At 46.2% G+C, this 25,739-nt stretch overlaps 1 protein-coding gene across 9 annotated transcripts in view; it reads right to left on the bottom strand.

Moving 5' to 3' along the window:
- NRXN3 (neurexin 3) overlaps positions 1-25,739 on the bottom strand; it is a 334,121-nt gene that overhangs the window by 230,151 nt on the left and 78,231 nt on the right. For 5 of the 9 annotated variants that reach the window (XM_075192094.1, XM_075192097.1, XM_075192090.1 and 2 more), the window contains exons 3-6: positions 11,361-11,662; positions 10,104-10,127; positions 6,357-6,518; positions 1,193-1,631 (exon numbers count right to left, since the gene is read on the bottom strand). In XM_075192094.1, coding sequence (XP_075048195.1) covers positions 1,193-1,631; positions 6,357-6,518; positions 10,104-10,127; positions 11,361-11,662 — 927 coding nt within the window. The remainder of the gene's footprint in view (positions 1-1,192; positions 1,632-6,356; positions 6,519-10,103; positions 10,128-11,360; positions 11,663-25,739) is intronic. The other 4 variants (XM_075192093.1, XM_075192095.1, XM_075192098.1 and 1 more) reach the window with 1 other exon arrangement.

The raw sequence follows: 25,739 nt of genomic DNA, 5'->3' as shown, positions 1-25,739 counted from the left end.
TAAGCCCAGGCTCTATGGGAGGGGCAGATAGGCCAGGCTCAATGAGAGGGGCAGTAAGGCCAGGCTCAATGAGAGGGGCAGTAAGGCCAGGCTCTATGAGAGGGGCAGTAAGGCCAGGCTCTATGAGAGGGGCAGTAAGGCCAGGCTCCACGAGAGGGACAGTAAGGCTAGGCTCCACAAGAGGGACAGTAAGGCCAGGCTCTATGGGAGGGGCAGTAAGCCCAGGCTCTATGAGAGGGGCAGTAAGGCCAGGCTCTATGAGAGGGGCAGTAAGGCCAGGCTCTATGAGAGGGGCAGTAAGGCCAGGCTCCACAAGAGGGGCAGTAAGGCCAGGCTCTATGAGAGGGGCAGTAAGGCCAGGCTCCACAAGAGGGACAGTAAGGCCAGGCTCCACAAGAGGGGCAGTAAGGCCAGGCTCCACAAGAGGGGCAGTAAGGCCAGGCTCCACAAGAGGGGCAGTAAGGCCAGGCTCCACAAGAGGGGCAGTAAGGCCAGGCTCCACAAGAGGGGCAGTAAGGCCAGGCTCTATGAGAGGGGCAGTAAGGCCAGGCTCTATGAGAGGGGCAGTAAGGCCAGGCTCTATGAGACGGGCAGTAAGGCCAGGCTCTATGGGAGGGGCAGTAAGGCCAGGCTCTATGGGAGGGGCAGTAAGGCCAGGCTCTATGGGAGGGGCAGTAAGGCCAGGCTCTATGGGAGGGGCAGTAAGGCCAGGCTCTATGGGAGGGGCAGAAAGGTCAGGCTCTATGAGAGGGACAGTAAGGCCAGGCTCCATGAGAGCATACATGCATACATACATATACATACATACATATACATACAAACTCACACAGAATTATATGCACTCATGACGTCCACCAAGCACTGATCCTGCACTATTTTTATTGTGTAACAGGGAGGAGCGGGATCAGATAATGAAGGACAGGGAGGTGCTGGGCTCTGTATAGGTCTTTGGATATAGTCACTCAATTCATTTTGCACAAAAATGGCTGGTGATACAAATTAGATTGTAAGCTCTATGGGGTAGGACTTAATAAAACGCTGAGTGCCTTAATACTTATGACAACTATTAATTTCTGATTTGTAGACCTGAATAAATGTTGTCTTCAGTAGAAGTCTACCTACCTGCGGTATATACAAGAACACATATAGACTGTACTCCTTGCTACAAACAGTGAAATAACAATCCACGCACCTGATCTGCCGTCACGCTGGATATCTACGTGGCACCACTCCCCATCGTTTGCTTTTTTGCTGGTGGCTTTCACCTTGATGGTCCCTGAGCCCATGTCCAGCAGAAGGTACAGGTTCCCGTCCAGCAGCTCCACAGCAAAGAAGTCCACCTTGGTGTTCTTCTGGCTCCTGATGTCCTTCCTATCCTGCGGCTTCCCGTGGGTGAAGAGGATGAGGCCATTGGGCTCCGTGGTGCGGAAATCGAAGGAAATGGAGCCCATCCGCTTGGTGTTCCACTTGGGCAGACTGATGTAGGCCTCTGGGCTCTCAAAGCTGATGGGGTCCAGAGTGGCCACGTTCTCACATTTGAAGACCACATCTCCGTAGATCTTCATTTTGGTGTCTCCAATCCTTGCCAAGCGTGAAAGCTCCAGGCGGATGTCGTTGTTCTTATATACAACCTGCGATATAAAGGAGGGATAAAAACAACTGGAGAAGAGATATAAAACCTTACACAAAATATCCTCTTCACAAATAGTGATTGAAGAAATGGCCGGACTATAGGAAACATGAGCAGCTGGTAACCAGCGCTGAACTGTGCAGGGCCCTAACAAGGAACCTTGTTACAGGAGCCCAACTTACAGCCAGCCTCTGAAGATCAATCTACACAGTTCTATTTAATACAGTCAGCGTAGGAGTGGGGCCAGCAATGGGATCCACAGACAACGGCCAGCCTCTGCCACAGTGATTTATATTAAGAAAAAACAAACCCACTTTTTTCATGGGGCTGCAGCTGTAATATGGAGTCTGTTGTGCACCGAACTCCGCTGCTCATAGTGCAGAGATGCTCTTGCTCAGCAGCAAACTGTGACTGGAAATATTCCATGCTTAACAATAATCTAGTTATTACTCATTGCAACAATCCCTAGGGTCTGATATAAACATATCATCATAATAGAGTATCCCAGAAGGAGTCTCCCATGATAAACACAACAGACACAGCTGATCTTACAGAGTCTGTAGGGTATGCCAGTGATAGTATGGGGTAGAGAGAGCAACACATTTACTGGATAATCACACAGGTCTAAGAGGCAGAATATGTAATAAGAGCCAGACAGAGCTCACAGTATATTCTCAGCCATTAGAGCCTTATAGAACAACGCCAGCCCTGTGAGGTATTCTATAGATTTATTTGATTTGTTGGAAACCTGGGAAGGAAAGGTGCATGAAAGTCAATGTAGTACAAACCCCCAACAAGCTTATTCCTTGTCTAAGTGCTGAAAGTGCAGTCTATCCAGTCACTAGGAACCAGTGACATCACTGAGAGTGCAGCCTATCCAGTCACTAGGAACCAGTGACATCACTGAGAGTGCAGCCTATCCAGTCACTAGGAACCAGTGACATCACTGAGAATGCAGCCTATCCAGTCACTAGGAACTAGTGACATCACTGAGAGTGCAGCCTATCCAGTGACATCACTGAGAGTGCAACCTATCCAATCACTAGGAACCAGTGACATCACTGAGAATGCAGCCTATCCAGTCACTAGGAACCAGTGACATCACTGAGAATGCAGCCTATCCAGTCACTAGGATCCAGTGACATCACTGAGAGTGCAGCCTATCCAGTCACTAGGATCCAGTGACATCACTGAGAGTGCAACCTATCCAATCACTAGGAACCAGTGACATCACTGAGAGTGCAGCATATCCGGTCACTAGGAAACAGTGACATCACTGATAATGCAGCCTATCCAGTCACTAGGAAACAGTGACATCACTGATAATGCAGCCTATCCAGTCACTAGGAAACAGAGACATCACTGAGATAGGAGGAACTTTGTTATAGACTGCATCTCACAAAATGGCTGCCTCCACCTCATCCAGGTATAGGTTAATATTTATTATGCTGTATTCAGATGTAAATCATTGACAAATGAATGATTAATGTATTGATGTGTGGTCAGAGACTGGTCTGTGTGAAAATCAAAGGAAACTGCAGTTATGACCCACAAATAGACCGGTACAATAGTCTCTAGAGTGGATGTGTCATGTCTGCTATAGATTGTCTAGGGGGTAAATTTATTAATTTGCAGGTTTGAAACAGTGGAGATGTTGCCTATAGCAACCAATCAGATTCTAGCTGTCATTCTGTAGAATGTACTAAATAAATGACAGCTAGAATCTGATTGGTGGCTATAGGTGACATCTCCACTGTTTCAAACCTTGATACATTTACCCCTGGAGTCCTGCTATCTGCTTCCCTCCACTAGGGGCAGTACAGGGCTCACAGAAGACCCGGGGCCTGGCCCCACCAGTAACGTCACCATATTAGCCATGCACACTGGCCAGGGTCAGGAAATTGCCCTTCTGTCGGACATGTTCACTAAACACGGTTATAGGTCATATATTTTATTTTAAAAACACATTCAATAAATACTAACATATAGAGCCCAGATTAGAATAACAGAGTGAGAATTGTACTTTATACATACAAACAGGGAAATACACAGGAATAATGAGACAGAGATTCTGCACACAGCGGCGGCAGCCATTTTGTGAGCTGATTATCAAATTTAACAAAACAGGGCCCTGACAGTTCAACAGGAAGCAATGACATCCTTAAAAACACAGCCATCCATTGACATGGAACTGCTGAGGTGCCAGGTGGGTCCTTCCGCATAGGTTTCCATGGATATGGTTTCAGAGCACAAAATGGCTGCCCGTCTTGTGAGGAAGCGAGATGGAGGAAGATCATCTTCTAAATTAAATATATTTTATGTGGAATGAAATTTACCAAAATCTTGTAACTTACATCTTTGGAATATACTAAAAAAAGAGAATTAGAACAAAACAATAAATATAATCCACATTTGAAAACCTTTTTCATGTAAATACATCGCAGCGCTAATAATATATTTCACAGATTTCTAAAAATATTGTAAATGACAGTTCTCCTTTAAAGGAACGTGAGGAGTAAACGGGGTAAATACACGAGGAACGCGAGACAGAACAAAAACACATAAAAATACCCATTATTCTAAACCCTGCAGGTGTCAGCAATCCAAATAAATGTATTGCAATTAGCAAAATTAAAACAGATTGAAATAGCTGCTGAAGGCAGATGTGCCGGGTGCTCGGGGCGGGTGGAATAGAAAGTTATGGCACATACAGCTATTAATCATATGTTCACATGCAACACGTGTCTCAGCACAGTGTCGGATAGGACAGCCACGTACATCGTGGTCAGCGACCAAATCACCCACAACCAGCGGTACAATTCCAGCTCTGTAATACTAAATTTCAAGCTAGTCTCTTTACAGCTGATACAACAATGCTTCAATGACTGAGACTATCCCGATGTACTAACGCTGTACCCCAATACCTCCAATGACTGAGACTATCCCGATGTACTGACGTTGTACCCCGATACTCCCAATGACTGAGATTATCCCAATGTACTAACGCTGTACCCCAATACCTCCAATGGCTGAGACAATACCGATGTACTGACGCTGTACCCCAATACTTCCAATGACTGAGACTATCCCGATGTACTAACGCTGTACCCCAATACCTCCAATGGCTGAGACAATACCGAAGTACTAACGCTGTACCCCAATACCTCCAATGGCTGAGACTATCCTGATGTACTAACGCTGTACCCCAATACTTCCAATGACTGAGACTATCCCGATGTACTAACGCTGTACCCCAATACCTCCAATGGCTGAGACAATACCGAAGTACTGACGCTGTACCCCGATACTCCCAATGGCTGAGACTATCCCGATGTACTAACGCTGTACCCCAATACCTCCAATGGCTGAGATTATCCCGATGTACTAACGCTGTACCCCAATACCTCCAATGACTGAGACTATCCCGATGTACTAACGCTGTACCCCAATACCTCCAATGGCTGAGACAATACCGATGTACTGACGTTGTACCCCGATACTCCCAATGGCTGAGACTATCCCGATGTACTAACGCTGTACCCCAATACCTCCAATGGCTGAGATTATCCCGATGTACTAACGCTGTACCCCAATACCTCCAATGGCTGAGACAATACCGATGTACTGACGTTGTACCCCGATACTCCCAATGGCTGAGACTATCCCGATGTACTAACGCTGTACCCCAATACCTCCAATGACTGAGATTATCCCGATGTACTAACGCTGTACCCCAATACCTCCAATGGCTGAGACTATCCCGATGTACTAACGCTGTACCCCAATACCTCCAATGACTGAGATTATCCCAATGTACTAACGCTGTACCCCAATACCTCCAATGACTGAGATTATCCAGATGTACTAACGCTATACCCCGATACTCCCAATGACAGACTATCCCGATGATCCAGACTATCCCCATGTACCGACGCTGTACCCCAATACCTCCAATGGCTGAGACAATACCGAAGTACTGACGCTGTACCCCGATACTCCCAATGGCTGAGACTATCCCGATGTACTAACGCTGTACCCCAATACCTCCAATGGCTGAGACTATCCTGATGTACTAACGCTGTACCCCAATACCTCCAATGGCTGAGACTATCCCGATGTACTAACGATATACCCCGATACTCCCAATGACAGACTATCCCGATGATCCAGACTATCCCCATGTACCGACGCTGTACCCCAATACCTCCAATGGCTGAGACTATCCCGATGTGCTGACGCTGTACCCCGACATTCCTAATGACAGACTATCCCGATGTAAGAACGCTGTACCCCAATACCTCCAATGGCTGAGACAATACCGATGTACTGACGCTGTACCCCCATACTCCCAATGGCTGAGACTGTCCCGATGTACCGATGCTGTTCCCCGATACCCTATATGGCTGAGACTATCCCCATGTACTGATATTGCTCCCCAATATTCCTAATGACTAAGACTATCCCGATGTACTGGTTCTATACCAACAATGACTGAGACTGCCCTGATATACTGACCGTGCACCTCAATGTACCTCAATGTAACCAGTGACTGATTCTATCCTAATGTATGCACCCTGCCCCAATATCACCAGTGATTGAGATTTAATATAGACAGATACACGGAAATTATGGGTAACTCTATTGGGCCTACGTACTTAAAATTATTGACTTCAATTCAAACCAACAAGACATGGGGCTGGTCACAAGACTTGAGAAGATCACCTACCTCTTTTAAACAGCCCATGAAGTTGTTGCTGACAGGGGAGCCTGGTAGGTCGGCAGTACTGGGACTCCCCCCTACATAAAAGAAGTCATCAGATCCCAGCATGGTGTAATCCTCCTGGGTATAACCGGTTGTGGTCAGAATTCCATCCACCGATATTGTCACCTTGTGGAGAAAAGCAACACAACGTAATTCCCGACAATGCCTTACACAGGGATGGTTCGAGGTTCACCTCTGGTCTTGGTGACATAGTAAAAGCAATTCTTCTACGGTCATGTGGCCTGGTTCTAGATGACCATTCACATCATCATCCTCCCCAGCTGGAGAAACTGGACGGAGGTTCCAGGACCCTTTGGGACAACCCTGGTCGATCCATACAAATATGGAGCATTTCATGTTCAACTGGAGAACATCATCCCCTGAAGAGGAACATGCTGCTTTAGTCACCCTCAAATACCAATACTTACCGCACATTCTTGTGGAGACACATATGGGATCTCCGAAGCTCTTACGACTCCCCTCAACTTCAATGGATAGATAAAATCACTCCCGCATTATAAGACAGAATACAGCATGTGCCACCCCCAGGGGTCTCTGCAGAATATGAAATGCTGTTTCACACACATATGTGTGGCCAGCTGAACACGTGACCATCGTTTTAAGGTTTATGGCCTTACAAGGAAGCAGAGGAGGACGTTTATAAAGTGATATGCGCATATCGTGGAGAACAATGTGTTTCCTCCAGAACAGGTGTGAGTGTTGCAGGTAATTAATAGCATAAAGGAAAATTTGTTTAAGGAGAAATTAATGTTTCATTGCCATCTCATTGCCATGGAGACAAACTGTCCTAATGAGGAGGTAGGTGAGCGCTAGAACACAGTGCAATGTGACACGGAACCAACAGGTTTCCCAACATTTGGCACAGTAGAGTCTTATTGACTCCATCCAGAAAGATCTTTGTTATGTGTATTAGCTGACATAGGATCTCAAGGTGTAGTCTTCATTGTCTATATTCCACTAACAGAAGACTAGGTCATTGAGGAGGGTGCACGTGTTCAGATGCTCACATCAAATATTCCTCATGTAGGGTCCAAAAACTTTCAAGCCCTTGGCTGGCAGAGGGGCCAATAGTTGCAAGTTTTAGCAACAAGTTCATAGATCCCACAAACATCCACAGCAACCCTTTATTAAATCACCTCAGTCATGTACACAGCCCACCACCAGTCTAAAAATATACCCCAGGTATGAAAACTCCAAATATCTTTGTTGCTGAACCCAACTGAGTCCACCAGCAATAATGGGATAGGAAGGATGGGAAATCAATGTTTACACAGAGAGACAAAAGAGGGTCTTCTTATTCCTTCCCCTGATAATTCAAACCCAATCCAGAGAGAATGGTGGAGCTCCTCAAACACGCGAGCCTAAAGGACCTCACCCCAAGCTTTACTCCTGCCACTTCTCCTAAACCAGCCAACTAGGTGGTGACACATGATGGTGATAGGTTAGTCTGTTAGAGAGGGGAAGGAGTGGAATGACACGAGGGAGGCTGGAGTGCTGATTGGCAGAGGATTCAGGAGTATGGACACGAACAGATGTGACCATCAGAGTAGAAATGGTTTAAGTGTTAAATTCTAGACTTCGATCGTCCTATTAATGTAAAAGTACAATTAGCAGAGTCTTGTGTTTTTTCAAGAGTGAAACTCTAACAACAGAGATAAACCTGCGGAATACAGAATGGTGACAGCGAAAAATTGTGTCTTTGTGTTCACTTCCAAATGTCTGTTGGTTTCAGCCACCAGGACTAGGACCTTTAGTGACGAGCAGTAAGACTATGACAACTTACTAATTCAATGCATTAATAAAATGCTATTTGCTACCAAGCAGTATCATGTGACTGAGCCATGTCTTATACTTAGACTTAGGGGTTGGAACCCTGACCGTATAATAAGTTTATTGTAGGAATTTTTGACAGTGTTACACAGGCTGCTTGTAGAGCTCACCATTCAGTGGACTGCCATTGCTTCTGTCTCAGTCTCATAACCCTTATCTCCCCTCAGAGACCTGTATATGTATTTATGCATGATTGCTTTCTCACCTTAGGGTGCAGTCTAGTGGCACGGGGTGAGAGGGGTGTGGTCTGGGCCATAGGTCCAATAAAGGCAGGGAACAGGCAAAGGAGGTGGCAGACACAAACCTCTGTCGAGAGGAAAATCCCTTAGGGGGAGTTTCTTGTTGCCACCCACCCCCCCGTGTCCCTTCCTCTTTCATAGAACCTCTCTCACTGACCTGTGTGCAGAGGAGCAGGAGGTTCAGGCTGCAGCAGAACAGACCAATCGTGCGCTGAGTGTCTCCTTTATGTCCTCAGGAGGTGGGGACTCTGTTATAGGAGCGTCCTTAAGGGGGGTTTCCAGTTGCCAAGAAATCCCCCTACACTGTAATCACAGTTCTGTGGTTTAGAAGGAGGAAATGTCTTCTAGGAACCTTTTCTACCTGTCTCTATTAAAAAAAATAAAACCTTAATAGTCTGCAGTCTAAGACCCATTTTTGAGGGGATCTGCCTATCTTTTAATGGATTTTGGCCTCAACTAAAGGGCCGCTGTGATTGTTCTCACTTTCAGGGTTTCTGTGACTTTAGGGAAAAGGAAAATGCAGTAAAACTAAGTTTCTTGTGATATGCTGCAGCTTCATGGTGCCGAGATGTGATGTGAAGCACTAGCTGAGTAACTGTAACACTAATTGCATTTTATTATTTAATTGGATGTGAGTGAGAGATTAGTATTCATTTAGTATTACTTTACACGACATTAGATTATATTACTTTAGCAAGATGGTCAAGAATAACTTACTTAAAAGAGATTGATATTAATGTGGGGTTTTTAATGAGCAACTTGCTTTTTGCCTCACTATTTGCTATTTAAAATATGTTATTAAGTTTATATACACTGTACTTTTATAATTGTATTATTGCAGCAAGTGTTTTGTTTTTTGCTTTTTCTCTGAAATCAGACATTGTACCTCTCCCTCTGGAAATTCTCAGTTTGCCCCTACTGTAGTTGCCTGATTAGCTAGGGAAAGAGGGGGGAGTGCTGTCAGTGCATCTGTCTGTCCTCTCAGTGTGTCTGTCTGTCCTGTCTGTCTCCCATTCCTGCCAATGTGTCCTCTGTCTCACAGTTCTGTCTGTCTGTCCTGTCAGTGTGTCTGTTTCTCAATTCAAAAAGATCACAAAGCAAAAAACAAAACACAAGTGACCCCTTTAACAATCCCAAAGCCATGAGATCCCCCCAGCCTGTGCCAGCACTCCAGCCTTCCAGAGGACGTGAAGACACAACGGCATGCAGAGTGGAAAACGCAGCTCTTGGGGGTGTCTGCACCCCAGACCACCACCGCTTTTCCAGGAGACAGAGACCCATCATAGGCCGTAGAACCGCCAGACATGGCCACAAATAAATAGGGACCAGAAAAACAAATGTCATGAGGTGGGAGGGTTTGGGGGGCACAGGTGGCTGTGCTGGTATGACAGAACATGAAATGCCAGGGGCGAGGGTATATATAATATATATCAGTCGTGTATCTATACCGGTGTATAGCACAGACAGAATATTTATTTATTCCATGGCGGACGGGGTAGTGAAATCAGAGGAAACATTGAATATGTCAAGAAAAAGAGAGAAAGGAAAAACCACACCGCAAATCCAGAAAATTAATTAGACAAATAAGAATGATATCTACCAGACAATGTAGTTTGTTTACCATAGCGTGTCCAATGCCTGAGTGCTTTGCGGAAAAGTGGGGAAAAAAGCAAATTGAATAACTGTGAACAGAAGGGTCGTCAAATCCAAAACGTAAAATAAATTGAAAATAAAAGAGAACAGATAAAACAAAGATGATCAGTTAGAGGGTGTTAGTACACTCTGGAAAGGAGCCGGTTAGTAGCAATGAAACATTACATGAATGATTTGGGGTTATAGTTTACAAAAGTAAACTCCATTCTCCCACCCCTTGTTCTACACAACGCACGTACCCCCCTTACACACACTCTCAGACACAGAGTCCAATTACTGGAGACATTCCTCGTGACACATCCGCTCACAGTCATGGCTTCCCCACATGTCATACTTACGTCCCTCGTCCTGTGTGAATATGAGTCACAGCAACACAGAGATTCTCCATCATTAACACAGAACAAGAAACCAACACGACGTCAATTCCCAGTACATCCTTCCTCAGATACAGGCCTGACAGGAAGAGCTGCATGGCGGCCATTTTACATGCCCAGAAACTACCGTAATTACTTTATCCAGCATCACAAACTGCCACTTAAACAATATTAAGGTTGTTTTACTTTTATTACGAGGACATTGTCCTGCAAATAGATCATTTTAGCCAGTGACTAAAGTTTGACATTAGTTTTACTTGATGCTTCTTGTATAATGGACTGACAATGGCCACAGAGACTACAAATTCAGCAACGGCCCGATGGTGTAGCTGACGACAGATATTCCCTTATCAGGTTTATACAGGCGATGGGACAATCAGATGGAGCTTGTTCCATATTTATTCCCGGAGCAGATTGTAACAGTAGAAATCTCTGCTCTCCACAATGCAGATTATCTAGATTCCTGTGTGTGTCTTACATGTGTGTTATCTGCCAAGTCTCTAGAGGAAGCAATGTCAGTCTACTGTACTGAATAAACCGTGTACAGAATACACAACATTAAATACGCTAACGATATACTTACACAACCAACACAGGTCTTACTCAATAGTACTATACATAACAACATGGCCGCTGCGCTATATAGATATTATTGGAATCTGTTTTCATCTCACCGGGGAAAACTACACCTTGTGTTGTGATTATCAAACTGCTAAAACCAATAACGAACAATCCTATTTATACACGATCCATAAATGAATTTGAATCTCTGGCTATACAGGGCTCCTCCTCATCCTAACTGGGATTGTTCCACCCACCTAAAGGAGCCATCAATGTCGCTACGCCCTTACCTGGCGCAGGTTCCGGGTCACCTTCACGTCATGCCATTCGTTATCATTGAACTTGTCGTTGGCTGGCTCCACGATGGCCTCAAAGGCGCCGGAACCCAGATTGATGACCAGCGAGACGGCTCCGCCCTTCAGCGCCAGGTTGACGTAGTCCGCGGACTTGCCGGTGTGGAGGATGAGCCCGTTTCTTTGACGAGTTTTGAAGGACAAGGTGATTTCATCGCTGCTGCTCTGGATTGGATTCTGGGACAAGTCGTAGCATAAATATTCAGACCCACGGAAAGTGGCCACGTTCTCTTCTCTCGCTGCAGGGTAAGAAGAAGAGATGCTTTGAAACGGAACAATTATCATTTCCCTTCTTAGTGGGAATCATGACACAGTAACACACAACATCACTGCAGTAATGTTCTATAAACCACGGGAGGACGCTGTGGAAATGATGAGGAGAAGACAGTAATTATCTAGATCTCCGGGGGAGGCTGACATCTCAGGAACACTGTCACCCTCTGGTATCGGGCAGTGCGGCAGCGCACAAGATGGTACAGTGTAAAACACACCCATGTATAGCACCGCAAACAACCAGCAACCCCCCTCGTTAAATTAATATAAACACATTTGTTACAGGGTCCATCCTCAAGAAATCAAGAGGCGTGTCCCAAGAAACGTGAGACTCTTCGGGACGAGTCTGGAGGTTTGTACAGCCGACAAAAACCCTAAAATAAGGTACAAGTGAAGAGAATAGGACACAAAACAGTCATGGTCGGATACACGTTCCGCAGGGAAGAGCACAGACGGGCTCCTCAGAAGCACCCCACCCTCCGAGTACCAGAGCACTCTTCTTATACTGCTTCCCAATCAGAAATACCCTGTGTGCCCAGGAGACACAGGATTTATACCATAGACAACACACAAAGGGTTAACACGCTGCATACTTCTGGTAGAGGATTCTGACAGCAATGTATACTGTAATCTGTGTATTTTACACACCCACCACTACCACTGTCTTCTGCTTGAACAGTTCTTCTCCTACAAAGGGCATTTATCTGAAGCTGGACGTCTGGAAGCAAATGTCCCGGATTTAGTTTTGTGGCGTTCGATGTGAGAGGAATTATTGTGTCTGGGGAAACCTTTGAGATTTCCAGTCGTCAATGGAAGTTTAGTCTAGTGGCGTTTCTGCGACGTACAAGTGGACAGAGGAATAAATAACATATAGAGAATAATTCATGTTTACCATTTGTGTGCTGCTAATCAATATGCAATTAGAAATTATAATAAATATAATTTAAAAAAAAGTCAACTAATGTTATTTATATCTTAAACAACATAAAAATATACAGAATTCTGCTAGTCTTCCCTTATATGTATACCGCTACTCTCTACTATTTCTGTACCAAGCACTACCTCATTGTGGAAAAATAATAAAAATAAAATGTTTTGGTTTTTTTTGGGTTTTAAATAAATAAAAGAAAAAGTCAGAAATGCATCTTGCAGGTTACACAGGAAAAAAAAGTTGCACCCAGACAAGCTGCGCTTCCTTGCAAGTGTTACTGTGCTGTCGTTGCATATTGTGTACGTATCGCTGCCCTAACGACTACACATATCCGTATCCCGAGGTTTATAGCACTATGTTGTCTAGTGATTTCCCTTCTGGAAGCGGGGTGCACACGCAGTCCCTGTTTTTCATCCCTCCCGGTCTCAGACATCCCTCGTTCATGTAACCTGCATGTAGACACAATCCCAGGAGCCGCGGGCTCGGTCTACGCCTGTTAGAGTGTGAGATTATACAGAGGGTCCCACGGGAACACTCTCAGGAAATGTAACACTTTACACTATTGGCCTCCACGCGTATAACATTCAGCAAAGGCCTGGGGGGAGCAGGGGAGGATGGGGGGGGGGGCAGGAGAGGACGAGGGGGGGCAGGAGAGGACGAGGGGGGGGGCACACTCGCACTGAAAGACCCTCAGGCACCAGGAAATAGAAACAAGGGAAAACACAAACCTTCATTTTCCCTCATATTATTACACTTCTCAGAGGTGACCGTGGTCTCTGGCCGCACCGGGGAACTGTGACATTGACATGGGAGAGTCATGAACTTAACGATCTCTAAATAACAGATGTTCGCAGCAGCCGGGTCACTAATAGACAGTACTAGCAGGCTACTAAGTAAATACCCGGAATGACTAAAGCGTCAATGACGGGGCCACTTAACGGCGAAGGGCCCCGATAAACAGCAGCAACATCAAATAAAATGTTTCTATCACCCTTTTCCGGGTCGTACGGTTTCCTTTTCATGTTTCCATTTCACACATCGGACAGAATCATTTTGGGGTTCTCAGACCACCCAGAATAAACATTGTCTGAAAGGTTTGTAGAGAAACAGCCATTTACCATTACTTACCAGTGATTCCTGAATTATGTCTCTATTCTGTGGTTAATAACATGGAAAAGCAGGGGAGCAGGCAGGTATGCATCTTGCACCCCAAGATACACGACCAAAATACCCCCTAACCCATGTGTATGAGATATAAATATTCATCAGTATGAGAAAATAATCAATGTTTATGTGGATATAGACATGAGAAAAACAATGTAGTGATGGATCAATGATCGGCCTGCTGCTCCGACAATTATACCCCCCTAGGCCTCTGACTGTATCGCCTACCACAGAGCCAGGCCAGGGAGAGCCAGATATTAAACATATATATACCTATATAAAACATAGGACTTTATTGTAGAGTCGTATAACCACGATGATGTAGGAGAACGAGTCATATAATATAAAGAGGATTGAAGATTGATTGACTAAATATCATCTCCCAGATCCGCCTCACACATAATGGTGCTGTCCTAAAGCTGCACAACTTGCATCCATATTTAGAGGCATTTCCTGGCTGAAGGGTGTCCTAGAGACAGATCCCAGGCAGTCTGAATTTATTGCCGAGAGATCAGGTCAAACTCTGTAAATAAAGGGATGGATCAAGTGGGTCAGAGGACATGGTGCGTTCAGATGTTAGTGATATTCCACAATAAGTGAATTCAGAAACTGAAAATCCTTGGATCTGGCGCATGGACAGGAGATTAAAGAGCTGATGTGACGTCCACCAGTGTGCATGACATTGCTCTGCGCATGCCTAGAAAGTGTGCGCATGAACATGGGCTATGCAGCGATCCTGTGCAGGGAAGACGCGAGAAGGAAGAGGGAAGAAACATTTTAACTGTGAGTAAAGAAACGGCGTGTTTGGGAAATGCAGCTCATACAGTCCTGAAGAAAGACGCGCACACGCCTGTTAGGAGGGCAGGACTTCACTGTAAACCAGGCGCATAAGCTGCTGATGCGGAGACGAACACATCTGGACAGCTCTGCAGATGGGTGGAAATACCATTTTTCTGTGCTCTATTTTTCTATTTTAAGAGTAATTTACTCCCATTTTGCAACCAACTCTGCATCAGCCAGAAAGTGTTGTAGTGAGAGGTGTAAGCTCAGAGGACGAGCCGGTGACCAGCGGAACCTCAGGGCTCAGTCCTGTTCTCTTTAATGTGTTCATTAGTTATATGAAAGCAGTATACAGGATGAACAGTGATGTAATATCGGCCACAACAGATGAACGGAAGTAAGGCTGATTTGTTCTCATCGCTCTTCGCAGTGATAGAACATGAACTGTAATTTATCATTAAAATCTCGGAGTGTATCACTGGCGTCACTGCACCTGGAGAATTAAGGGTTAACTTACCATTACGCCGGGCAGTCTCAGAGATATGGGTGTGTGTGACCCGGCTATTAGCTGATTCATGACTTCTGTGTTCAGTTCCACTTATTAAAAATAATAATATTATTATTATTAATAATAATCCAAAAATAGATACAAATATCTACAAAAATAAAAGGTTAAAATTATTAACCACTGAAAAAATTCTTTATTCACGAAGGCAAAACTTATTGCCGGCGGTGACCCCGGATGGATATCGCTTGCTAACACGGCCTTAAAATCCCATCATATGGGAGGAGATGAAGGTAACAAACAGTACGGTCGCCAGTGGAGGATAGGTCCCTGGTAAGCCCTCACCCCGCTGACTGTGCACTCTTCTGGGGACCCGATCTCCAAAAAGACAGCAAGAAAACAGACACAAATCAGAAAAGGGCGACAACCGTGGTGAAAGGTTATACTGGCCGGGGCCCAATACCTGGAACACTCACCACACATATCCCCAGGCAGAGTCACTTTCACCAGTAATATTAGTGTCATGTTATTGTTTTGCTGTTGCCTTATTAAACTTCTGACATTAGCTTGTGCTATTAAATCAGAAACGCTGTGATTTCTGTTACTAGCTGACTTGTATTTATGGAGACAGAGAGACAATCGAGCCCCCACAGAACAATCCTGGCTGGGGTCAGGCACGTACTCAGCGGCTGTGAAAGCAGAAGAGGATCTATAAGACGCTTTACTACACAATGAAGACTTGTTGCTCTGTTAAATGTGGCTAATCGAACATGGCTGTGCTTACATTAAGCTCTGCGGCAAATGCACTTGAGAATTGAGGGCAGGAAAACATTTCAATAGAAAAGGAGGACGAGGGACAGAAACAAGAAGGGGGGGCTGGAGAGGATGGGGTGAGAGATAGAGATACAAAGTGACTCGCAACAAATAAACAGACAAATAGACCGTTGTCGATGCTGAGAATGAAGCATGTAAAACACAGGTCACATAGGAGTAATGACATTAAAATGTGGTAACTTCATGTTCAAAGATGCATTGTTCTCCATCTCAGGCGTCCTCTCTTCCAGTGACTGAGACGTTTCCACACTGGGGTACATGAAGGCTGATATCACATGGTCTGGTGAGATCTCACCAGTCTCTACACTCTCGGGGTACAAGGAGACCAGCGTCAGGGGGTCTGGTGAGATCTCACCAGTCTCTACACTCTCTGGGTACAAGGAGACCAGCGTCAGGGGGTCTGGTGAGATCTCACTTGTCTCTACACTCTGGGGGTACAAGGAGACCAGCGTAAGGGGGTCTGGTGAGATCTCACTTGTCTCTACACTCTCGGGGTACAAGGAGACCAGCGTCAGGGGGTCTGGTGAGATCTCACCAGTCTCTACACTCTCGGGATACAAGGAGACCAGCGTCAGGGGGTCTGGTGAGATCTCACTTGTCTCTACACTCTCGGGGTACAAGGAGACCAGCGTAAGGTGGTCTGGTGAGATCTCACCTGTCTCTACACTCTGGGGGTACAAGGAGACCAGCGTCAGGGGGTCTGGTGAGTTCTCACTTGCCTCTACACTCTGGGGGTACAAGGAGACCAGCGTAAGGGGGTCTGGTGAGATCTCACTTGTCTCTACAATCTGGGGGTACAAGGAGACCAGCGTCAGGGGGTCTGGTGAGATCTCACCAGTCTCTACACTCTCTGGGTACAAGGAGACCAGCGTCAGGGGGTCTGGTGAGAATTTACCAGTCTCTACACTCTGGGGGTACAAGGAGACCAGCGTCAGGGGGTCTGGTGAGATCTCACCCGTCTCTACACTCTCGGGGTACAAGGAGACCAGTGTTAGGGGGTCTGGTGAGATCTCACCCGTCTCTACACTCTCGGGGTACAAGGAGACCAGTGTTAGGTGTCTGGTGAGATCTCACCCGTCTCTACACTCTCGGGGTACAAGAAGACCAGTGTTAGGGGGTCTGGTGAGATCTCACTTGTCTCTACACTCTCGGGGTACAAGGAGACCAGCGTCAGGGGGTCTGGTGAGATCTCACCTGTCTCTACACTCTCGGGGTACAAGGAGACCAGCGTCAGGGGGTCTGGTGAGATCTCACTTGTCTCTACACTCTCGGGGTACAAGGAGACCAGCGTCAGGGGGTCTGGTGAGATCTCACCAGTCTCTACACTCTCTGGGTACAAGGAGACCAGCGTCAGGGGGTCTGGTGAGATCTCACTTGTCTCTACACTCTGGGGGTACAAGGAGACCAGCGTAAGGGGGTCTGGTGAGATCTCACTTGTCTCTACACTCTCGGGGTACAAGGAGACCAGCGTCAGGGGGTCTGGTGAGATCTCACCAGTCTCTACACTCTCTGGGTACAAGGAGACCAGCGTCAGGGGGTCTGGTGAGATCTCACTTGTCTCTACACTCTGGGGGTACAAGGAGACCAGCGTAAGGGGGTCTGGTGAGATCTCACTTGTCTCTACACTCTCGGGGTACAAGGAGACCAGCGTCAGGGGGTCTGGTGAGATCTCACCAGTCTCTACACTCTCGGGATACAAGGAGACCAGCGTCAGGGGGTCTGGTGAGATCTCACTTGTCTCTACACTCTCGGGGTACAAGGAGACCAGCGTAAGGTGGTCTGGTGAGATCTCACCTGTCTCTACACTCTGGGGGTACAAGGAGACCAGCGTCAGGGGGTCTGGTGAGTTCTCACTTGCCTCTACACTCTGGGGGTACAAGGAGACCAGCGTAAGGGGGTCTGGTGAGATCTCACTTGTCTCTACAATCTGGGGGTACAAGGAGACCAGCGTCAGGGGGTCTGGTGAGATCTCACCAGTCTCTACACTCTCTGGGTACAAGGAGACCAGCGTCAGGGGGTCTGGTGAGAATTTACCAGTCTCTACACTCTGGGGGTACAAGGAGACCAGCGTCAGGGGGTCTGGTGAGATCTCACCCGTCTCTACACTCTCGGGGTACAAGGAGACCAGTGTTAGGGGGTCTGGTGAGATCTCACCCGTCTCTACACTCTCGGGGTACAAGGAGACCAGTGTTAGGGGGTCTGGTGAGATCTCACCCGTCTCTACACTCTCGGGGTACAAGAAGACCAGTGTTAGGGGGTCTGGTGAGATCTCACTTGTCTCTACACTCTCGGGGTACAAGGAGACCAGCGTCAGGGGGTCTGGTGAGATCTCACCTGTCTCTACACTCTCGGGGTACAAGGAGACCAGCGTCAGGGGGTCTGGTGAGATCTCACTTGTCTCTACACTCTCGGGGTACAAGGAGACCAGCGTCAGGGGGTCTGGTGAGATCTCACCAGTCTCTACACTCTCTGGGTACAAGGAGACCAGCGTCAGGGGGTCTGGTGAGAATTTACCAGTCTCTACACTCTGGGGGTACAAGGAGACCAGCGTCAGGGGGTCTGGTGAGATCTCACTTGTCTCTACACTCTCGGGGTACAAGGAGACCAGCGTAAGGTGGTCTGGTGAGATCTCACCTGTCTCTACACTCTCGGGGTACAAGGAGACCAGCGTAAGGGGGTCTGGTGAGATCTCACCCGTCTACACACTTGGGGTACAAGGAGACCAGCGTAAGGTGGTCTTGTGAGATCTCACCTGTCTCGACACTCTCGGGGTACAAGGAGACCAGCGTAAGGTGGTCTGGTGAGATCTCACCCTTATAGACACTTGGGGTACAAGGAGACCAGCGTAAGGTGGTCTGGTGAGATCTCACCTGTCTCTACACTGTCGGGGTACAAGGAGACCAGCGTAAGGTGGTCTGGTGAGTTCTCACTTGCCTCTACACTCTCGGGGTACAAGGAGACCAGCGTAAGGGGGTCTGGTGAGATCTCACCGGTCTCTACACTCTCGGGGTACAAGGAGACCAGCGTAAGGGGATCTGTTGAGATCTCACCTGTCTCTACACTCTCGGGGTACAAGGAGACCAGTGTTAGGGGGTTTTGGTGAGATCTCACCAGTCTCTACACTCTCGGGGTACAAGGAGACCAGCGTAAGGGGATCTGGTGAGATCTCACCTGTCTCTACACTCTCGGGGTACAAGGAGACCAGTGTTAGGGGGTCTGGTGAGATCTCACCTGTCTCTACACTCTCGGGGTACAAGGAGACCAGCGTAAGGGGGTCTGGTGAGATCTCACCCGTCTACACACTTGGGGTACAAGGAGACCAGCGTAAGGTGGTCTGGTGAGATCTCACCTGTCTCGACACTCTCGGGGTACAAGGAGACCAGCGTAAGGTGGTCTGGTGAGATCTCACCCTTATAGACACTTGGGGTACAAGGAGACCAGCGTAAGGTGGTCTGGTGAGATCTCACCCGTCTCTACACTGTCGGGGTACAAGGAGACCAGCGTCAGGGGGTCTGGTGAGATCTCACCCGTCTCTACACTCTCGAGATACAAGGAGACCAGCGTAAGGTGATCTGGTGAGATCTCACTTGTCTCTACACTCTCGGGGTACAAGGAGACCAGCATAAGGTGGTCTGGTGAGACCTCACCCTTATAGACACTTGGGGTACAAGGAGACCAGCGTAAGGTGGTCTGGTGAGTTCTCACTTGCCTCTACACTCTCGGGGTACAAGGAGACCAGCGTAAGGGGGTCTGGTGAGATCTCACTTGTCTCTACACTCTCGGGGTACAAGGAGACCAGCGTAAGGGGGTCTGGTGAGATCTCACTTGTCTCTACACTCTCGGGGTACAAGGAGACCAGCGTAAGGGGGTCTGGTGAGATCTCACTTGTCTCTACACTCTCGGGGTACAAGGAGACCAGCGTAAGGGGGTCTGGTGAGATCTCACTTGTCTCTACACTCTCAGGGTACAAGGAAGACACAGTCTTGGGGGCTGGTGAAATCCCCCTTCCTCACAAACCCTGCATGCTGAAGCTATGTCAAGGGTTAGACAGAAGGTAGGAGGTTTCCCCATCTGCATCTCCTTCCTGCTGATACTACATTAGTCAGGTGACCTCGCCATTACTGCAAGGCTTTACAGAAATGTACACAGTGGAACAAACTGACTTCCCCAAACAATGAAAAAATAATTTATTGTCTGTGAATTTAAGAAGAGCTTACCTCACTAAGGGGATCAGATCTGATCTATTCCTACATCTGGGAGAAAAGGCCCCTGTGCTTTTCCAGCATTGTCAAGTCTACCAGCCCAGATATCGCACAAACCGTCTGTGTCCTTGACAGCTGGAAGGGGACACATGCAGTACCAGAGTCTGACCAGCAGAGGTCCCCATGCAGTGAGATTTGCTGGAGTCCAGCTGACAAAGATACACAATAACGATGAATCCAAAATAATTCTAAAAATAAGTGAAGCATGACTACTACAAACAGCAGCATTTTATTTGGGTGGGTCTGGGTGTGCAGCGTAAAGGACCGTCGTACATTTTCCAGAGCCTTATAACTGAATACACAAAAAAAGCAGCATAATTATGAAGGTGCCATCAAGCTGTACAAATTACGAATTTACAAAAAAACTTGTTTATATTGCTCCAAAACATCTGCTTCCCATCCCAGGCTACAATCACAACAAGGATCCTGTTCAGACCTCGGTTACTTGCGACACCTAAACCTGAGCTGGAATCTTCACCTTTCCCTGATACAAGTCGTGTAATGTTTGTATATATAATACTGAACCAACTGGAACGTGTTGGCTGACTGCAGGAAGACCGTGTAATGAGCCAAAACAGCCGGACACTGAGTACAGACAGATCCTCAACAGCACAGAGAAACCACCGGGCACCTGTACCCCACAATACACATATATGTAGAGGGGGGGCTGGGTATCTCTACCCCACAATACACATATATGTAGAGGAGGGGGGGCTGGGTATCTCTACCCCACAATACACATATATGTAGAGGAGGGGGGGCTGGGTATCTCTACCCCACAATACACATATATGTAGAGGGGGGGCTGGGTATCTGTACCCCACAATACACATATATGTAGAGGGGGGGCTGGGTATCTCTACCCCACAATACACATATATGTAGAGGGGGGGGGCTGGGTATCTCTACCCCACAATACACATATATGTAGAGGAGGGGGGGCTGGGTATCTGTACCCCACAATACACATATATGTAGAGGAGGGGGGGCTGGGTATCTGTACCCCACAATACACATATATGTAGAGGAGGGGGGGCTGGGTATCTCTACCCCACAATACACATATATGTAGAGGAGGGGGGGCTGGGTATCTCTACCCCACAATACACATATATGTAGAGGAGGGGGGGCTGGGTATCTCTACCCCACAATACACATATGTAGAGGAGGGGGGGCTGGGTATCTCTACCCCACAATACACATATATGTAGAGGAGGGGGGGCTGGGTATCTCTACCCCACAATACACATATATGTAGAGGAGGGGGGGCTGGGTATCTCTACCCCACAATACACATATATGTAGAGGAGGGGGGGCTGGGTATCTCTACCCCACAATACACATACATATAGAAGAGAGAGGGGTACAGGGCTTCTGTACCTCATGTATATATGTTGTAGAGGCAGTAGCAAGAAAGAGATGGTGTATAGATGTAATAAAGAGAGAATAATAAAGAGAGAAATGACAGGGAAGGGTGTGGATGAATAGAAAAGGTGGAGAGATGGAGTTATGTGAGAAAGTGGGCAGATGGGGCATAGAGGAGGTGGAGAGATGGAGTTAGGAGAGAGGATGGAGAGATGGAGTTAGGAAAGAGGGTGGAGAGATGGAAGATAGAGAAGGTGGAGAGATGAGGTTAGAGAGAGGGTGGAGAGATGGAGATAGGAGAGAAGGTGGAGGGATGAAAAATAGAGGAGATGGAGTTAGGAGAGGAGGTGTACAGATAGGGCATAGAGGAGGTGGAGTTAGGAGAGAGGGTGGAGGGTGGAGCAATGGAAGATAAAGGAGATGGAGAGATGGGGTTAGGAGAGGAGGTGTACGTATAGGGCATAGAGGAGGTGGAGAGATGGGGTTAGAGAGAGGGTGGAGAGATGGAGTTAGGAGAGAGGGTGGAGAGATGGAAGATAGAGAAGGTGGAGAGATGGGGCATAGAGGAGGATGGAGAGATGGAGTTAGGAGAGAGGGTGGAGAGATGGAAGATAGAGAAGGTGGAGAGATGGGGCATAGAGGAGGATGGAGAGATGGAGTTAGGAGAGAGGGTGGAGAGATGGAAGATAGAGAAGGTGGAGAGATGGGGTTAGAAAGAGGGTGGAGAGATGGAGTTAGGAGAGAGGGTGGAGAGATGGAAGATAGAGGAGGTGGAGAGATGGGGCATAGAGGAGGATGGAGAGATGGAGTTAGGAGAGAGGGTGGAGAGATGGAAGATAGAGAAGGTGGAGAGATGGGGCATAGAGGAGGATGGAGAGATGGAGTTAGGAGAGACGGTGGAGAGATGCAGTGCAGTGAATTAACATTGATGCCAGAATAAAAGGCAACAACTCACTTTAAACACAGGAGAAATGATAAATTAAATCTGAGAGAAAAAAGCTCTTCTAGTGACCCAGAGTCCATCACTTCTTCTGGCTCATTTCATGTGTCATGAAGAGAATCACAGCTGTAACTATAATTAATAAATCCGGAGAGTCTGGAACGTCTCTTCTTCCAACCAAATTGTTACTGTAATCCATCCACCTCAAGTCAGAGTGTAAGCTCTTTGGTTTAAGTGCTCATGTCTTCCTTATGGATCCAAATATCCACATTCATTTGTTGTATTACCAAGGATTTGAACCTCTAACATATACAGTACTGGAGCAACGTACACTCTTATAATCACACACTGCATACACATTACACAGACATCATAATAAATCACACACAAAGGAAGAGTTATATATTCAGAAAGGGCACACTGAAAAAAGGGCATAAATCACTGGTATAAGAGTGTCCACAGACGCCCGGTGCCCACCTCAGCCGCCCTGCATCACAGAAGATAAGAGCTGCCCCCATTCTTGTCCTGGAATAATGATCGTTTAGGATGTCTAATAATAGATCTTCCCTGCACCAGTAATTAAACAAAGAAAGGAATGAGCAGGAGCGTGTTTATGGATTTTCTGTGCTGATCTGAAAGTCTCGGGTATTTCACGGGTCACCGGCCTCCACTCGTAGTGAGCGTAAATCTATACCCACTCTGCCAGCAGTGGGGCGAGATATTGCAGGGTGACTATCTTCTCTCCCACTATAAACTGACCTAAGATGGGGAAGACTGACGGGTCACCAAATGCAGCCACCAGTGACCAGCTCACCCACTGTGGATGTGTCACACAATAGTGCAATGTGGGGCGTAGGGAGATATAAAGGCACAGTCCATATCCAAATACGCCTGAGTACCAACAACTACATTCATTTGGGATGGGGGAGGGGGGAGGTATGGTGGAGGGTGGGGTCCTTACCAAGAACTTGTCCTAAACCTTTACAGGACAATTTCAGTGCATCAGTCTCCCCAGCCAAGGCTTGGTTACTAGTTACTGTTGTATATTACGTGTATCTGGAGATGTTACTAGTTACTGTTGTATATTACGTGTATCTGTGGCTGTTACTAGTTACTGTTGTATATTACGTGTATCTGGGGATGTTACTAGTTACTGTTGTATATTACGTGTATCTGTGGCTGTTACTAGTTACTGTTGTATATTACGTGTATCTGTGGCTGTTACTAGTTACTGTTGTATATTACGTGTATCTGGGGATGTTACTAGTTACTGTTGTATATTACGTGTATCTGGGGATGTTACTAGTTACTGTTGTATATTACGTGTATTTGGGGATGTTACTAGTTACTGTTGTATATTATGTGTATCTGGGACTGTTACTAGTTACTGTTGTATATTACGTGTATCTGGGGATGTTACTAGTTACTGTTGTATATTACGTGTATCTGGAGATGTTACTAGTTACTGTTGTATATTACGTGTATCTGTGGCTGTTACTAGTTACTGTTGTATATTACGTGTATCTGGTGATGTTACTAGTTACTGTTGTATATTACGTGTATCTGAGGATGTTACTAGTTACATGTGTATATTACGTGTATCTGGGGATGTTACTAGTTACATGTGTATATTACGTGTATCTGGGGATGTTACTAGTTACTGTTGTATATTACGTGTATCTGGAGATGTTACTAGTTACTGTTGTATATTACGTGTATCTGTGGCTGTTACTAGTTACTGTTGTATATTACGTGTATCTGTGGCTGTTACTAGTTACTGTTGTATATTACGTGTATCTGGTGATGTTACTAGTTACTGTTGTATATTACGTGTATCTGGGGATGTTACTAGTTACTGTTGTATATTACGTGTATCTGGGGATGTTACTAGTTACTGTTGTATATTACGTGTATCTGGGGATGTTACTAGTTACTGTTGTATATTACGTGTATCTGGTGTATCTGGGAATGCTACAAGATTCCTTTATATAAAAATACAGGGTGTAGAAGGTTTATTTGTCCTTTAATAATACTTCTCTGACTTCGCCACATGGGGTTTGAATTTAAAGGGATATTCAGCACAGTATTACAGCGAATTGTAGCTAATCCCAAAATAATGTTCTTTAATCCAATCTAGATGGACCCAAGTACAAGTTACAGTCTGATCACAGGGAGCAGCATTACTATTTATATAATCACAGTGCTGCTTTGTATCAGGCAGGTGGGACAAAGAAAATAATTATTTATGGTCGTTCAATCTGCAGAACAACATGTGATTATATGACCAGGGTGACGGCCGTGCACCAGTCCACATAAATGTCCTATTTGGCGGGAGTATAACAATCAATACTAGACGTAGATAACTACACGTTCAACATGACCCGATCACAACATTACTGGTTCAATAAAGTAAACTCACTCATAATATATCTGGGAGCATAAAGTTGCAGACAGCATAGAGAGGAGGTTGTAGGACCTCACAGCGGGTCATCGTCACAGTCCAGAAAACCCCGGGACAAATCTCAGACTGGTTGTCTCGTAAATCTGGACAGTGTTTGGTACATAGATTCATGAAATTCAGAAGTTTTGCTTTTATGCAAAGTTTGTGGGACATTTAGAGGCTCAGTTATCGATGAGCAAAAAAATAGAGCTCACCCAGTACAAGAAAGGGGTTGGAGATAACATTGTTGGGATTACCCTGCCATCGGTAAGAGGCGTTGGCATGTGTACGTAAGCCTATTCCCTAGTGTCTCAGGATGGCGAAAACAGACCAGAAGTGTTACTCCTAGAATCACGCGTTTCTCAAATGCAAAAAGAGGCCTCATGCATCACACAACTGGAAAACCCTCTGGGCCACTAATGCGGAATAGTTTTTTATAGATACCAACAATAAGTGATTTTTGTTATCACTGTGTTAACAAATCCTATTTATCTCTGGGACATATAATTTAGGTAAAGCTGAAACACCAGGTCTGCGGATCCAACCTGACCGTATGCAGATACAATCATATGTCAAGATACGTTTCCATTTGGAACTGAGTGTACGTACACTCTGCCTAAACATTACTAGGTAGATACACACAACAGTATATAGTGTGTGTGTGTATATATATATATCTATATCATCATCACCATTTATTTATATAGCGCCACTAATTCCGCAGCGCATTACTAAACAATTTTTGCAGTGTGGCAGGACGCATTATCCTGCTGAAAGAGGCCACTGCCATCAGGTAATACCGCTGCCATGATGGGGTGTACT

Source organism: Mixophyes fleayi, chromosome 12, assembly GCF_038048845.1.
Source record: "Mixophyes fleayi isolate aMixFle1 chromosome 12, aMixFle1.hap1, whole genome shotgun sequence".
Lineage (NCBI taxonomy): Eukaryota > Metazoa > Chordata > Amphibia > Anura > Limnodynastidae > Mixophyes > Mixophyes fleayi.
Note: the sequence above shows the minus strand (reverse complement) of the source record. Positions and strands in the feature narration are given on the sequence as shown.